The 16,073-nt window shown below is 42.9% G+C and overlaps 1 protein-coding gene across 2 annotated transcripts in view; it reads left to right on the top strand.

Moving 5' to 3' along the window:
* LOC122798172 (MDM2 binding protein) overlaps window positions 1-16,073 on the top strand; it is a 983,220-nt gene that overhangs the window by 457,621 nt on the left and 509,526 nt on the right. For both annotated transcript variants that reach the window (XM_044066913.1, XM_044066912.1), the window contains exon 11: window positions 10,208-10,301. In XM_044066913.1, coding sequence (XP_043922848.1) covers window positions 10,208-10,301 — 94 coding nt within the window. The remainder of the gene's footprint in view (window positions 1-10,207; window positions 10,302-16,073) is intronic.

The raw sequence follows: 16,073 nt of genomic DNA, 5'->3' as shown, positions 1-16,073 counted from the left end.
TGTGGCCTCATGTAGTGCACCCTCTCTAGGTGTTGGATCCTTCTCGGAACCTCCTGTCTCACTCATCTGTGATACCTCATCCAGATATTCAAAACCTCAGACTGACCGCATGGATGTCCTTCAAGGATGCATCTGCAGTCATCACATATGGGTTGTCCTGCCTCGGGCAGCCCTTCGGTCGGCCGGATTCCAAAGTCTGGGTCCGGCGTCGGCTGATGTCGCCCTTTCCCCGATGTCACAACGCCTTGGGTATAAGAACGTCAGCCGACGCCATCTTCCTCAGTCTTTCTTGCCGCGTGGTGCCCGAAGCAGAAGCAGTTCGTGCCGGTCGGCCAGCTCCTGTAAATTCGCTATCCGAAGACTTCAAAAGCTAAGTACCCCGTTGGGGACCTTTTCTTGCCTCAGCCGATGTCAGAAAAAGTTAATAATTGTTTAACTTGTGGGAAACAAATACCTCATAAGGATTTCCACTCTTATTGTCTTCCCTGCTTAGGCCCAGACCACGACGTCTCGGCCTGTTCAGCCTGCGCTTCCTTCAACCGACGCACACTTAGACGTCGGTCGGAGTTCACAGAAGAGTTTTTTGGGGATAGTTTTGCTTACAAAATGCCGTCGGAAACCCCGACATCTCATTTAATTAAAAAACGGAAAGACAAGGACCGACACGCGCGGACCGCAGTTTCGGCTGAAACCGCGGCTAGGCCTACTGCGAGTGTCTCGGTCTCTGCTGATACTGAGTCCTTGGAACTTCCGAACCCTGAAATAATACAACCGACAGCCTCGACGGAGGCTTCTACCGAGTCGGTTACAGAATTGCCTTCTGAAACTGGTGTACAGGAATTCTCCGACACCATACCTTTAGACAAAGCTACACCAGCACGTGGTGCAGCCAGGCCTCCTGCATCCATGTCTATTGAGGCCTTCACCAGGGCTAAAGCTACAAAACACACTAAAGCCATGCCTCCCAGAGTTATTACTCAGGGTCCTTCTTCTAGTTCACAGATTTTAACCTTAGCAGAGGACCTTATCTCCTTAATCAGGGGCTCTCAGCCTCATCCGGACAGGGGCTCCCAACCCCCTTTAGACAAGAGGCCCAGGATGGATCCTCCTGATCCCCTTTCCTCAGAGGAGGCCTCTGTTGGCTCGGATCACTCAGACTACCAGGAGGAGGCTTATTCGGCCTACAAGGATTCGGATGCAGAGGAATCTATTCCCTCGGCCTCCCCTCCTGAAGAGCTTTCCTTTGGGGAGACGCTTCACACTATGAGAGAGCATTTTAAATGGCAGGGCCAGGAATATTCTGATTCCAGGAAAAAACTAAGAACTTTTCTTCATTTACCTCAGCATAGACCTTTGGCTATTCCTCCAGTTTTAAATGTGATTGATGATGTATTTTCTGACTCTAGTATGACTCCTGACACTCTGCCTCCGGCCCCTGTTAAGCCCGATAGGTACTACAGGGTCCCGGACACACACATAATTTCCTTTATAAGGCCCACTCTGCTGACCCTGAAACTATTTCACAGGGCCCTAAAGGGGTTACAGCTGTTACTTCTAAAAACCCACTCCCCTCTGCAAAGGAGTCTAGGGCATTAGAGAGATGGGGTAAAAAAGTGTATACTTCTGCCACTCTTGCAATGAGGGCATTAAATTGTAAATTTCACATGATACAGTATCAAGAGTATTTGTTAGAAGAAATGCATAAGAAATTGTCTTCTTCTGAAACCCTTGACCGTAAATCCCTTCAGGATATGGTACATAACTCCCAGCAGATTAGCAACCACTTCTTGCAGTGTGGTTATGATGCATTGGAAGCTTCATGTAGGTCAGCAATGACAGGTGTTGTTATATGCAGGCATGCTTGGCTGAAGGAACAATCTCTGCCAGAACATGTTAAAGCTAAGCTTTTGGATGCTCCATTGGAAAAGCAAAAGTTATTTGGTTCCACTGCTCAAGACGTCCTAAAGAAATTTGAGGAAAAGGCAAAATCTGTACAAACAGTTAAGGATTTTCTTCAAGTACAACCACCTAGATTCAGCAGAAACTGGCCTTCCAAGAATTGGTCCTTTCCGGACCCAGAAAGATTTCAAAGGGGCAGGAACAGGCGTGCCAGAGGTAGAGGGCAAGCTAGGGGCTCCTACAGAGGCAGTCAATGGCAACCTCCAATCCAGACAGGCAGTTCAGGACCTGCAACTGCTGCACAAGGACAAACTCAATGACTTTGCTTGGACTCCGCCAACCAGGGCTCAATTAGAAGCACCTTTGGGCGGAAAGCTTTCTTTATTCTCAAGAAATTGGCACAACATTACAAAAGACAAATGGATACTCCAAATAATAGACAACGGATACAGGTTCCATTTCCACACATTGCCAAAAAGAAAAGGCATGCCAGGTCTGCCACCAAATCAAAGGGCAGAGGCTTTGAAACAAATCTCAAATTTACTACAAATGAAAGCCATAGAAAAAGTTCCTGTTTCAGAACAAGGCCAAGGATTTTACTCCAGGCTATTCCTTGTTCCAAGAAAAGAGCATCAATGGAGACCAATTCTCGACTTGTCCGTACTGAATACTTATCTGATTGTGCCAAAATTCAAAATGCTGACTCTACAGCAACTCCTTCCCATGCTGGGCAAGGGGTCTTGGCTGGTTACTCTGGACCTCAAGGAGGCATACCTGCATGTCCCTGTCAGACAAAGTTGCAGAAGATACCTCAGATTTCTTGCAGGGTCAGAGCATTATCAATTCTCAGCATTGCCCTTTGGCTTATCTACTGCGCCCAGAGTATTCACGAAATGCCTGGCATCAGTAATAGCACACTGCAGACTCCAGGGGATTCAAATCTACCCATATCTGGACGACTGCCTTATACAAGCGGACAACCAACAAACTTTGATAAAGGACTTAAATTATGCCATCAATCTTCTGCAGGCCTTGGGATATACAGTCAACATGCACAAATCAAGACTTGTTCCATCCCAAAGAATAACCTTTCTGGGTGCGGATCTAGATACAACCACCCAAATGGCTTATCTCACAGAAGAAAAACAAAGTCAACTACCGGATTACTTCAAGAATCTGACAAGACAAACCCAACTGACTGCAAGGAAAATCCTGCAGGCCCTGGGTTACATGGCATCCTGTATTCTTTTGATTCATCAAGCAAGGCTACATATGAGAAAGCTGCAGTGGTACCTCAGGAGTTTATGGACTCAGCACAGTCACACTTTGGATACTTTAATCCCACTCATTCCATGCCTTCACAAGGAATTTCTGTGGTGGGCTCAGGCCAGCCAGTCCAACAGAGGGTTGCCCTTCACAAAGCCAAAAACCTCCCAAACTATTACAACAGACGCTTCAGACCTAGGTTGGGGAGCACACATGGAGGGCAGAGGTATCCAAGGACAGTGGTCACGAAAGGAGCTACGCATGCACATAAATCAAAAAGAAATGCTAGCAGTGATACATGCAATCGAGGCCTTCAAACTATTCCTGCATCAAGGCCATCTACTAATAAGGACAGACAACACCACAGTTATGTGGTACATAAACAAACAAGGGGGTACCCATTCTTACCCTCTTTGCAGACTGGCAGTGAATCTATGGGATCTTTCCTTGAAACTCAATATACAGCTACAAGCTCAGTTTGTGCCAGGAAAGGACAATGCACTGGCGGACAGCCTAAGCAGAAATATCATGGATGCACACGAATGGATGCTGCACCCAGACATTTTTCAACTGATAACACAATCTTGGGGGAGCCCGGACATAGATCTATTTGCATCCCCTCACAATCATCAACTGAAGAAATTCTGCTCAAGGACATACCACCCACAAGCGTGGAAGGTGGACGCCCTCTCCTTCAGCTGGAGAAATCTGACAGTGTATGCATTTCCTCCTATTCCATTAATGACCAAGGTGTTACTGAAGATCAGGGCAGAGCAGCCAAAAGTGATTCTGATAGCTCCGGACTGGCCAAGACAGCACTGGTACCCACTGCTAAGAAGCATGTCACGCATTTAAACCATGGCCCCTACCTCTATGGCCACTTCTGCTGACACAGCACAGTTACAAAACTCTACATTCCAACCTGAAAACATTGCAACTAACAGCGTGGAGAATACCTTGGCTCCTCCTCAGGATAAGCTATCCCAGAGAGTGAAGAATATTATTTTGGAAGCTCGCCGCCCTTCCACAAGGAAGGCATATTCAGCAAAATGGAAAAGATTTCTCATCTGGAACACCACAAAGGGCCTAGATGCGACTATGATGAACATGGCACATATCCTGGAATATTTGGCAGAAATGTTCCACAATGGGCTGTCTTACTCTTCTATTAAGATTCATGCTTCAGCAATTTCAGCAGAGTATAATACTGATACACCTGTCTTTTCTCATCCTCTCCTAAGACAGTTTCTAAGAGGAATTAAAAACATCAAACCTCCTAGGAAACCACCTCTACCTGCATGGGACCTTAACTACGTGTTGGAAAAACTAACACTGCCTCCATTTGAACCAGCAGCATCTGCAGATCTACAGTACCTTTCATGGAAGACTGCTTTCCTTCTGCCAATAACCTCAGCAAGAACGGTTTCGGAATTGCAGGCCCTAATGGCAGTTCAGCCATTTATTATTTTTCACCAGGACAGAGTTTCTTTAAGAACTAATCCTACTTTTATGCCAAAGGTGGTATCCAGGGTTTCATTGAATCAAGCCATTCACTTGCCTACCTTCTTTCCAAATCCACAAAACAAAGGGGAGAAACTGCTGCACACCCTGGACATTCACAGGCAGTTGCACTACTACTTGGACAGAACTAAAGGTTTCAGGAAAACTAACCAGCTCCTAGTAGCATATGTTGCTGGTACTCAAGGAAAAGCAATTTCCAAACAGACAATTTCTAAATGGATAGGAAATTGCATCCGCTTTTGTTACTCCTTTCATGGAAAGACGGTACCAGCTAACATTAGACCTCATTCTACGAGAGCCACAGCCACCTCCACAGCCTTCTTAAGAGGGGTGGCTACAAAAGACATTTTAGAAGCTGCCACATGGAGCTCTGTGCATACATTTGCCAAGCATTACAATTTACCTTTATATTACAGATCCAGAGCAGGCTTTGCTACGGCTGTCCTGCAGGGTATCTTAGCTACACTATCCTTTTCCTAGTACCTCCACCCCCAGATTGGCTATGGTATTCTACCCATATGTGATGACTGCAGATGCATCCTTGAAGGACATAGTACAGTTTTGTACCTACCATAAATGTAGATGTCCGATAGGTATCCATCTGCAGTCAGGTTTACCCTCCCTCCTTCCCCTCTGTGGTATTCCTAGGGTGCTTACCCTTCTATTAGCTAGCTGGGGGGATCTATTATGGTGTATTTGTTTATATATATATATATATATATATATATATATATATATATATATATATATATATATATATTTTTGCAAATGTTTGGATTTTTATTGCATTTTTCCAAATTTAGCCTTCCTAGAGGGCACCTGGCATCTAGGGCAAGAAAAACTGAGGAAGATGGCGTCGGCTGACGTTCTTATACCCCAGGCGTTTTGACGTCGGGGAAAGGGCGACATCAGCCGATGCCGGACCCAGACTTTGGAATCCGCCGATCAAGGGCTGCCTGAGGCAGGACAACCCATATGTGATGACTGCAGATGCATACCTATCGGACATCTACACTTATGGTAGGTACAAAACTGTACTTTTCTCCACTTCCAGTGATGGCTAGAAATTTTAGGCTTTCCTCCCCAGATCGCCATATACTTGCATCATTACAGAAAGTCTCCATCAGGAAAATTTATAAGAGCAAATGGGAAAAGTTTTCTGTTTAGGCCCTCCAGAGACAATCAAACCCTTTTTCAGCTGTTCTTGACTTCCTGGCTTCCGTTTTTAATGATGGACTTAGTTACTCAACAATTAAGGTCCAACTTGCTGCCATTTCAAATTTTAATTTAGGTGAAAACCATCCCTCTTTGGTCTCTTAAGATTATGTAAGGCCTTTCTTAAAGCTAACCTTATTCTTCAACCTCCTGTTAAGGACCCCACTCCTCCATGGGATTTAACAGTACTACTTCAAGCTTTGACCCAGCCTCCCTTTGAACCTTCAGCCAAAATAAACTTAAAGTTCTTATGGAGAACTCTTTTCCTGGTCGCCATACATCAGCTAGAAGGGTATCAAAACTCCAGATGCTTTTTTCCCAGTCACCGCATCTGATTTTTCATAAGGACAGGGTATCCCTTTGGACTACCCCTTCTTTTACTCATGGTGGCATCAGAGGCAACTATCAACCAGTCCATCAGTCTACCCATTTTCTTTCCTAATTTTTCTTACAAGGGAGAATACATACTGCACCTGTTAGATCTTCATAGACCACTTAGATTCTATATTTGCAGAATTAAAGATTTTAGAAAATCAGACCAATTGTTTGTTCCTTTTCCAAAGCTAAATTGGGCAAAGCAGTATCTAAAGTAACTTTCGCTAGTTGGCTCACTGATTACATTTCTATTGTCTTTAAGAATCAAGGATTGACATTACTCAAACTGTCTAGGGCTCATTCAGCCAGATATCTGGCCACTTCTTCTGCTTTCTGGTCCAGAACCTCTGTAGATGACATTTGTGCAACTGCCAAATGGTCCAGTGCTCATACCTTTGTAACTCATTAAAAATTGGACATCTTATCCAGGAATAGGGCAGCATTTGGCTGCACTGTGTTCTGGAATATACTTCCTTGAGGACCACCCAGGGTTTCTCTAGTTGGGGACTCTGTCCCATCAGTTGAGGAATGGACAAAAAAGACAACAGATATATGTACTCACTATAACACTGCTACTGTTTCATCTGTTTTCATCCTTCCTCAACCTCCAGCTCTCCAGCCCTCTTTCTATTTTTTATAAACTCCTAGTATGTACTAAGGGGTATTTCCTGTCAGTCTTGCTGCATGAGCTCCAGTCCCCTTCTCTGTCTTTATACTATAGTAGATATACAACTTGTTTTAAAGTAAGTTAATGGCGGGGTGTCCTTTGACACACATTGGATAGCTGACTAAATGGCAAACTCAATCTTAGGAGAAGACGGGATTATTATGTGCAAGGGGAGAATCTCGAGCTACAGAGCCCAAGTCTAATGAAGTGGCCAAAAACGGATCTGAGACCCATCAGTTGAACAAAAAACAACACAGATGCAGAGTTATGGTGAGTACATAACTTTTACTTTTATCCTAAACATTGCTGTTACTGCTCAGCTGTATTAACTGAGTAGCACATCAGAAGGGGAACAGGATCAGAACAGTTGCAAACACTATACCAATCTATAGTATGCAGTTCTAGTCTTTGTTTGTATATATTTAGCATGTTTGTGAATTGCATGCTTTTGTGGGGGGTGAGACATTTACTTGTGTACTCTGTTGATAAATGATTGTGGTACCTACTACGTAGAAGGCCTTTTCCCATAATTTTTCATTCTTTATGAATCACAAAGGGCTTTGGTGCAGTTCTGCCCACCAGCCATGCTCCATGGGTCACGATTTTCAAGTCCTGCTAACAAAGTGCATCCTAAATTACAGCTGTAGCTTATTCTGCAATATGTATGCTTAGCATATTAACTCTTAGGTGTATGCAAACTTACTAAATGAGCATGGTCATCTTAGGAGTCAAGCTAATGTTATATTAATGATGAGTATGCTGTAACAGTCTATATGACCGCAACAGCTGAGATTTTCAACTGAGTATGTTCACGTAGAAAATTAGTTAAAAATACTAACTATTCAAAATAAGTAGAACCCGCCTAATAGTTTAAATGTCATATAACTGGTGATCTCACATATAACTGGTGATCTCACAGTAGGCTACCTTTGACTGGAAAAATTGGATTATATTTCCAAATATATCCAGTACTGTTAATAATTGTTATTGAAGTAATGTGGTCACTTAAACTACAGCTTGATGAAGAAAGAAATCCAACAAATAATTTCATTTGCCATACTACACTGCAGCTAATTTGTGTGTAGTTTGCTTTCAAAATCACAAACACCAGAATAAAATCCAGTCGTTCGTGCAAATCAAATCTCCGAAAATCAGCAGAGGAACACAGACACCATGTTGAATAAAATGCCAAATTCAAAGAATCAGCATTATTTGACATGTCTTCCCCTGCACGTTTATGAACACCAACGGAAGTTGAACTACTAACCAATACATAAGGTACAGCACAACACACAAATGCCTTTTTTTGCAGGGGAACAGGCCCCCCTGCACCCCCCCCCCATAGCCCCTGCAAATAATATATTCCAGCTCCGAGATCACACTACAGTCAGGAAATGGTGATTTCCCAATCCCCACTGTACCACGATCTGTAGTCATAACTCCGAGTACATATATGCGAATGCACAGTAGCGTTTGCTAAACTACAAAATCACAATAGAGCAGGTCGTCAAAAACTGGAATTGCCCAACTCTAGTTCAACATTCCTGTTTTCGTCGAACCTGTACTTGTGATTTTGAAAGTAAACCAGTTACATCATCCCACAACACTAAATAAAAGTGATGATTTTCAGTTATCCTACAACTTCAAATATTTGTCTCTCTCAAAAATGGCTATTAAGGACCCTAATTAAGGATTTTGATTAGCAAGATGACAGAGGAATCCTATGGAAAAGGCTCATACAGTGCAAGCTTCATGTCTTGATACTGCATCACTGTAAGCCCATAAAAACACATTCTGAGAGATCTGACTTTCACTTGCAGCTTGGAGAAGCAGGAAACTGTATTTACTCAGATTTAATTTTTGAAGTGGCATTTTTTTTTAATTATAATGACTACATGTTTGGGATGCATGTATTTTAACAGTATATAATTTTCTGGCAATTTTTTCATTATAAAATGAAACCTAATTACAGTGTAACAGCAGCCATGTTCGAGAATCCACACATTGGTGTATGGTTTATTTCATCCTTATATTGGGAGGGGCAGATTCAGATGATTGACTCAGTGCCTCTTTTCTACTTAAGAGAAAATTACCATTATTTCTAGGCCAAGTCAGTATAGGTTCCAGCAGCATGACCATTCAAGTTTCCCTTAGCAAGACTATTAATCTATATGGTAACTGAATCTCTAACCACCCTTTTCTTGGCCCCCATACTGACTCGTGTCTCCTTCACTTCTTGACCTAACGGTCTCCTGTCTACATAATAACCTTTCTGGGCTGAGAGTTGATTCAGAAACAAAATGGGTCCCTTTTATACTGGACAGGATACAAGTTGTCCTGTTCTACCCCCTCCTCCTCCGTCATCCCCTTCCTCATAGCCAGGGAAATATTGGGAGTACTGGGACTAAGATCAGTTACTATTTGCCTAGTGATGTGATTTTTATGTTGTTAGTAAATCTGTTACTTCTTACTTGGATTACCCAAAGAACACTTGTGGATAATATATCGAGCTTTCCTAAATCAGCTGATTCAGACCCCAGACCTTGTCAGGAGAGTGTGTCTGCTTGGTAGTTTAGTCTTCCCATCTGGTATAAAAGACTTGTTTTTTTCATCATTAGAGATACAATACTTTTATGGATGCGTACTGTCAAGGCTTAGGCACCCATGCAGTCACCATGCAAATTGAAAGGAGATTAATCTCCTAGAGGGGTCATCCTTGCATAAGTATCTTAGCACTCAGATAGGGCATATTGTGATCTTAGTCTAATTCAGAGGACTTCTTAAAGTAACAGCTGGAATACACTTTGTGCGAGCCTCTTAGATCTGACTTATGCACCTACTGTAAGGGTGCACATGGCTCTATGTTCCCAAGTTTTTCTTGCTTCTTGTGCAGATCAGAGCTTGTCTTAACCTGAAATCTGAAAGGGAGCTAAAATGTGTAAATTTCATTATTTTGATATTTGCATTTTATAGGACTTCTCAGCATAGCACTAGTTCCCTTTCACACTTCAGCTTGAAAGCGATAGTATTTTTAATTCTAATAATTTATGTTGTACCCATCTTGACTACATATTACATTTAAACAAAATATGTTTATTACAGAATTTCCTGTCCTGTAAAACAAAGTATTGAATGAAACGAAATGGTTATATTCTTATGAACCAGATGTTAGTCTTGAAATGTTTATTTTATTTCTATGTAAAAATCAAATTTCTGCAGTTCTGAAATATATACTAATTTGATTTCTGAATTTGACCCATACAGTGCAAAGTTATGTTCAGCACAGTTATTTGGAGGGGCTTGAAAGAAGTGTTATTACTAACCTGGAAAATCGTGAAAAGATGAAAAGGAAGATAAGGTAAGATGGAAATAATTAGGTCAGTGGTATAATAAACTAATTTTCAACAGACCACTTGATTCTTTTGACAACCAATTTGGACTGACATTTGGAAAACAGATGTTTGCCCTTCACGGTTTCCATATGAACAAATTCATCCGTCATGCCAGAAGTGGACTTGAAATTAATTCTGAATCAGCCATTTAATTCCTAGTATTTCTGTCTAATCCCCGCACAAAGGGGAAGAACATTCTATCTGTTACTGATTTCCATATGCAAATGTTAATAGGAAAAAGGCTATTAAGACTGTCTGATCAGCTTTATATCTCATTCATTGAGGGGGAGCCACCACGGATCCTGGGAACTACCACCCCATTAGCCTGATGAGCCTGGTCTGCAAGACTATGGAACATATCGTCATGGAACTTATAAACAATGACATTGATAATCTCCAAACTCTAGACCCCACCCAGTTCGGGTTTGTAAAAGGCAAATCATGTCTCCTAAACCTGACAGACTTTTTTGAAGTGGTCACCAAAGCCATAGATGAGGGTAAGGTGGTTCACACAGCCTATCTAGATCTTGCCAAGGCTTTCAACACCATCCTCCACTCTGGAATTATAGATAAACTCACTAAACTAGGTATAAATCCGTATGTCACAAGATGTGTTGCCAACTGGCTCACTGACAGAGCCCACATTGTGAAAGTAGCAGACTCCAAATCCGACGTCAGACCAGTGACAAGTGGATTACGACAGGGTTCAGTCCTGGGTCCTCTCCTGTTTGGTATCTACTTAGCAGAAGTACAGGTTAACACAGAAGGTCTTTGGCTAAAGAAGTTTGCAGATGACTGCAACCTAGGAGCCATAATCAAAACCCCTTATGATGTGGACATCCTACAAAAGGGCCTCACTGAGACAGATGCCTGTGTCAAAGCCATGGCCTCACGCTCAGTGCCAAAAAGTGCACTGTCATCCCTTTTGGTAAAAACTCTGTACCCATGAACTACCACATAGGCGGTAGTCTACGAAAGTGTGATAAGAGATCTTGGGACACAGGTGGACAGTAGTCTTTCCTTTGATAATCACATCACCACAGTAGTCAGGAAATCCTTCTGTGTGGCACACCTCATCACAAAAGGTTTCTCATCCAGGAAAACAGAGGCCATTGTTCCTCTCTACTCATCACTCATTAGACCCATTACAGAGTACAATGCCCCTTTTGGTATGTACCTCACAAGACATCTACAACAACTAGAAAGGCTGCAGAGCTACGTCACAAAGAGGATTACCGGCCTCAAACAGATGCCCTATGCAGACCATTTAAAAAAACTCCAGCTTTACTCCATCACATATCTCCTACTCAGAGGCAATCTCTGCGTAACATACAAAGCTATGTCAAAGTCAGAGCTGTTGAACATGCTCCACTTAAAGAAATCCCAATCCCTCTGAGCTACATGCTCTAGGGACATAAACCTTGTCACCACAATAAACTGAACATGCTGGAGGGATAAATTCCTTTCCCAGAGACTTCCCATACTCTGGAACAAACTACCTATCTATATCAAACAAAGTTCCTCATTAGCACTCTTCAAGAAAAATCTTGATGATTGGATGGGAGATAGGAAATTCACCCCGGGGATCACTTCTGTGGCTCTGCTCGACAGGGGCACAGGAAAATAATTTTCTTGGGTGGCGAAAAGCAGGGTACCTTTTTGGCTAGGCTTATATAGGCCCTAGGGCCAATAGCCTAGTACATACCTATGAACCTATATCAAGGAAGCAGGGTTAGACCAATATCCAAATGGACACCTTCCAAATGTCTAATTGTATTTTCATTTGACTATTATAGGAAATACGTGGGTGGTAAGGTCTAGGTGCATTCCTCTAGAACAGCATCTCTTTTAGCAGCCTTCCACAGGGCATTTGTGAGGAAGACACCTGAGCTTAATGTTTAGACAAACATTATGCAAGTAGTATAAATGGGCATCTAGTATATGAGCAGAGCAAGTTTGCAACAGTGGAGCTAAAGCAAATATTTTAGCCACCCCCCACCCCCATTTTGTTGTATTTTACCTTTCACTGATTTGTGTCAGCATGGGAAAGGCAGAAAGGGATCTGTGCTGGCACGAGCACACTCTTCTTTCCCTTGAGGGGTTGGATGGTGATCTCTCTTGTAAGTAGTATGCACTTAGCTACCCTAACATATGTTGGAGTACCTGGAAATACTTTTCACCTTTGAGGTCTTTTAAAATAATATAGTAGAAGTCAGGATATTTTCCTGGAGGTTGAATGAGCCTTTTTATGTTTAATGTCCCCTTTTCTTCACTCCTGCTCATTGGAGGCATAAGCACATTTGCTGATACCTCGCAAACCAAAAAAAAAGAAAGAATAGAAAAATAAATGAATAAATAATACAAGTTGAAGCTAAACTAAGTGTGGCTAAAATATTTGCTTTAGCTCCACTGTTGCAAACTTGCTCTGCTCATATACTAGATGCCCATTTATACTACTTGCATAAATGTTGTAAAAACATTAAGCTCAGGTGTCTTCCTCACAAATGCCCTGTGGAAGGCTGCTAAAAAGAGATGCTGTTCTGGAGGAAATGGACCCCACCCAGACCTACCCACTTCTTCCTATAATAGTCAAATGCAAGTTACTGTCTGTCTTCTCAAGTATGTTCTGGCTGATACATTGGCATAGAAGGTAGCCTGCTCCTGTGGGAGGGTGTACCAGTACTACTTAGAAATTCCTTTCAGAATAGACACCTCCTTGTTGCTATTTTCCCATTATCTGTAGTATGAATGCAGTAGTGATCCCTTTGCTGCTGCATCTAGTGTTCTGTTTCTCAGACAGCTGTACTTTCTGTAGAAGTAGTGTGCCAAAACTGTTATTTTGCGTGCTATTAGCTTTACTGCCTAATTCCACTTTGTAGTTTTGTCTGTAGCTTGTATTTACTTAATATGGTATTTTGGTTATACACCTTTTTTGTTTTGTTTTTTTTCTTGTTTGTACTTGCTCTGCATGTTGAGACTATTTGAGTATGTGGCCATAACACTTATTTGTAAACATTTTGCTACATATAACTTTCAGTTCTTCTGTTTTTTCCTCATTATCTAGTTTATATCTGAAAAGGACTCTTTTTTTATTTTTAAGGTGGGGGGGGGGGGTCAAATCACCTAGCTTGTTAATACACATTAGTAAATAAAGTGCCGCCACCCCTTGCTTGTTACTTTTATTTTCCCCAAGGCTATGAGCTTGGCTTCTGCATTCATCCCTTTTTTTAACGCTCCTGTACTTTACCATACTTCCAAGCCCCCTTCAGTACATAGATAATGAGAGCCATGCTGAGAGATGGCAAAACATCAGAACTTTCTGTTAGAGATACTTTATGCTTCATGTTTTTAAATAATAAGGCCATGATATTGCTGCCCAGTTAGGTCAGATCCTTCAAACTGGCATGTTAGTTTTCAGTGGCCCTGCATGAGAACTAACCTCCTTCAAAAATCTTGAGCTTTGGTTTGACCCACAGCTGAAGTTTTGTTTCTAACTACCTGCCTGTCTGCTTTAGCTGTTTATTATTTGGCAGTGGAGTTCTTGCTGAGCACATATAAGAGCTACAAATAATACAAAATAATTTAAGAAGTGTTTAGTGGTGTCTGAATACCAATGTGAGATGGTGGCTAGACTCCTCAAGGTTTCTGTGCTGTCCACAGCTGAATACTACCTTTTCATACTAATTTCAAACTTCTTTTCCTTCATTTCTGTTCTCCTGTTGCAAATAACCACAGTACTGTTCAGCCAGCAAATACCTACTGAAGGTAACATTTAAAATTCCAAGGAACACTAATACAATCCTCAAAACAGTGAGACTGTGAGGAAAATAGCTTTGTGCATACAATATTCAGGATTGTGGTATATCAGAATGTTTCCCTTAACCCAAGGTAATACGTTCTCAAAAAAGATGCTATGCATAAGTAGCAGTCAGACATAGCTACAAGTATCAGAAATTTAGCTGGTAGCCTCCGCAAGATTACTAACTCTTTCACAAACGTAGTCCTTATAAATGATACCATACTGCATCAGAAACTTTCTCCGTTTCAGATCCTGAATTTTAAATACTGTTCCATTGGCCCTAACAATGTTTAACAAAGTCTAGATCTGAAGTAGTTTACTTCATCTGATCTTCAACCTGTGAGTTACGGAGCCGTATTGGATCCGAGCCGGCAACTTTACTAGCATCAGCTCTGAACTCCAAACTCCTCCCCTTACCCATAATACACCTCCACTACCTTCCATCCCCAGATCTCGTTTGCCGTGAATTGCTTTAGCATCGTGTCTCATGAGCTCCAACTAGTCAAGTGGGTAAAAACCTTTGTGAGTAGCCTTTTTCTTCAATTTTTTGTCAGTAAGCGTTAGTGTAGGTCCCCTTTCTCCTCCCCTTCACTTGGTGTGTCGAGTTTTAGTGTGTTACAGTAGTTAGCGTAGTTTGTCTTGTTATGTAGATTATAGCTTCCCCTTCCCCCTCTGTGTTTCCTTTGTATACGAGTGTGGTGAGTGGGTGTGTCTTTTAGAAAGAAACTGCCTGTTTTTTTCATAAGGTATCTTTCTACTGTATTGGTATGGCTGAAAAGCTTGTTTTTAAGCGTTGCACAGAGTGTGGCCATAAGTTACCCCCAGCGGATGACCATACTCTGTGTTTTGTGCTTGGGTGTTGCCCACCTGTGTGTGGACTCCAGCGTATGTGCGGGCTTCAACCCCTGCGCCCTTAAAGATAGGAAGGCCAAGTTGGCCCTCAATGGCTTTCTTCCTCCTTCAGACTGTTTCCTCATCTCCGGCTTTGGTCACAGCAGTTGCTGTGGCTGCCTCTCCCTCCTCTCTTCCTCTGGCTTCTCTTCCCTCCCAGGCTGGGACTCAACCTCCTGTACCAAAGCCTGTGGTAGCAGAGCAGAAAAGAGTTAGAGAGAGAGAGGAGAGTCGAAGGCGAGGGAAAAGAGAAAGAGGTCTCCGGACCTCGCTTCACCTACTAAAGCGCCATGGATCCGTGACTCTCCTCGGCTCCGATCTCCAAGGTTCTCCCCGGAGCCAGAGGAGACATGTCCAATCTCTCGTGCCTCAGTGTCCCGACCCGCCAGGTCGGAGTCCATGACCTTGACGTGGTCCACCTGGTCATTGTCTGACATGGATCTGGATAAAATGAGGCGATTTATACATACACAGATCCAGATGGGGGTCTTGCCAGCCCCCCCCCCAGGAGGGGGGAGCTTGTTTCCCTTTTTCCAACCTATATCTCCGAATCTGATCCAACCTTCGGATTCGGAGTATTCCAATCCGAGGTTGGCTTTGGTCAGGTGGTCGGCGCCGATGATACCTCCTTCTTTGACGCCGACAGCTGCCTGGAGCATTTCAGATCTGACCAGTTCGGATCCAAGCCACTCTCTTGGCTGGAGCGTGGTCTGTCGGATCCGACTTTGTCGGGTCAGTTTCCCTCCCTCGGAGTTCCATCCACCTCAGGCCTGGCTCCGATTCTCTCGTCGGATCCGGGGAGACCGGCCTCCTTATTGGTTTCTCAGGAGGCTCACTCTCCTTCAGCATTCGACATGGTAGAAAGGGTTCTCTCCACTGGATCGAGACCCCTGACTGCTCCCTCGGACTCCTCCCAGACCCCCTCGGCTCTGTCTACAGTCCCATCATTTTACCATAGGGACAGCCCATGCTCGAAGAGCCCCAAACGGTTCCCCCTGAGGAACAAGTGACTTGCGAGCTCCAACTGGAGAACCCCACCGGAGAGGTA

Source organism: Protopterus annectens, chromosome 3.part1 (genome assembly GCF_019279795.1).
Source record: "Protopterus annectens isolate FY-2018-M chromosome 3.part1, PAN1.0, whole genome shotgun sequence".
Lineage (NCBI taxonomy): Eukaryota > Metazoa > Chordata > Ceratodontiformes > Protopteridae > Protopterus > Protopterus annectens.
The sequence above is the reverse complement of the archived record's forward strand: the minus strand, read 5'-3'. Positions and strand labels throughout refer to the sequence as shown.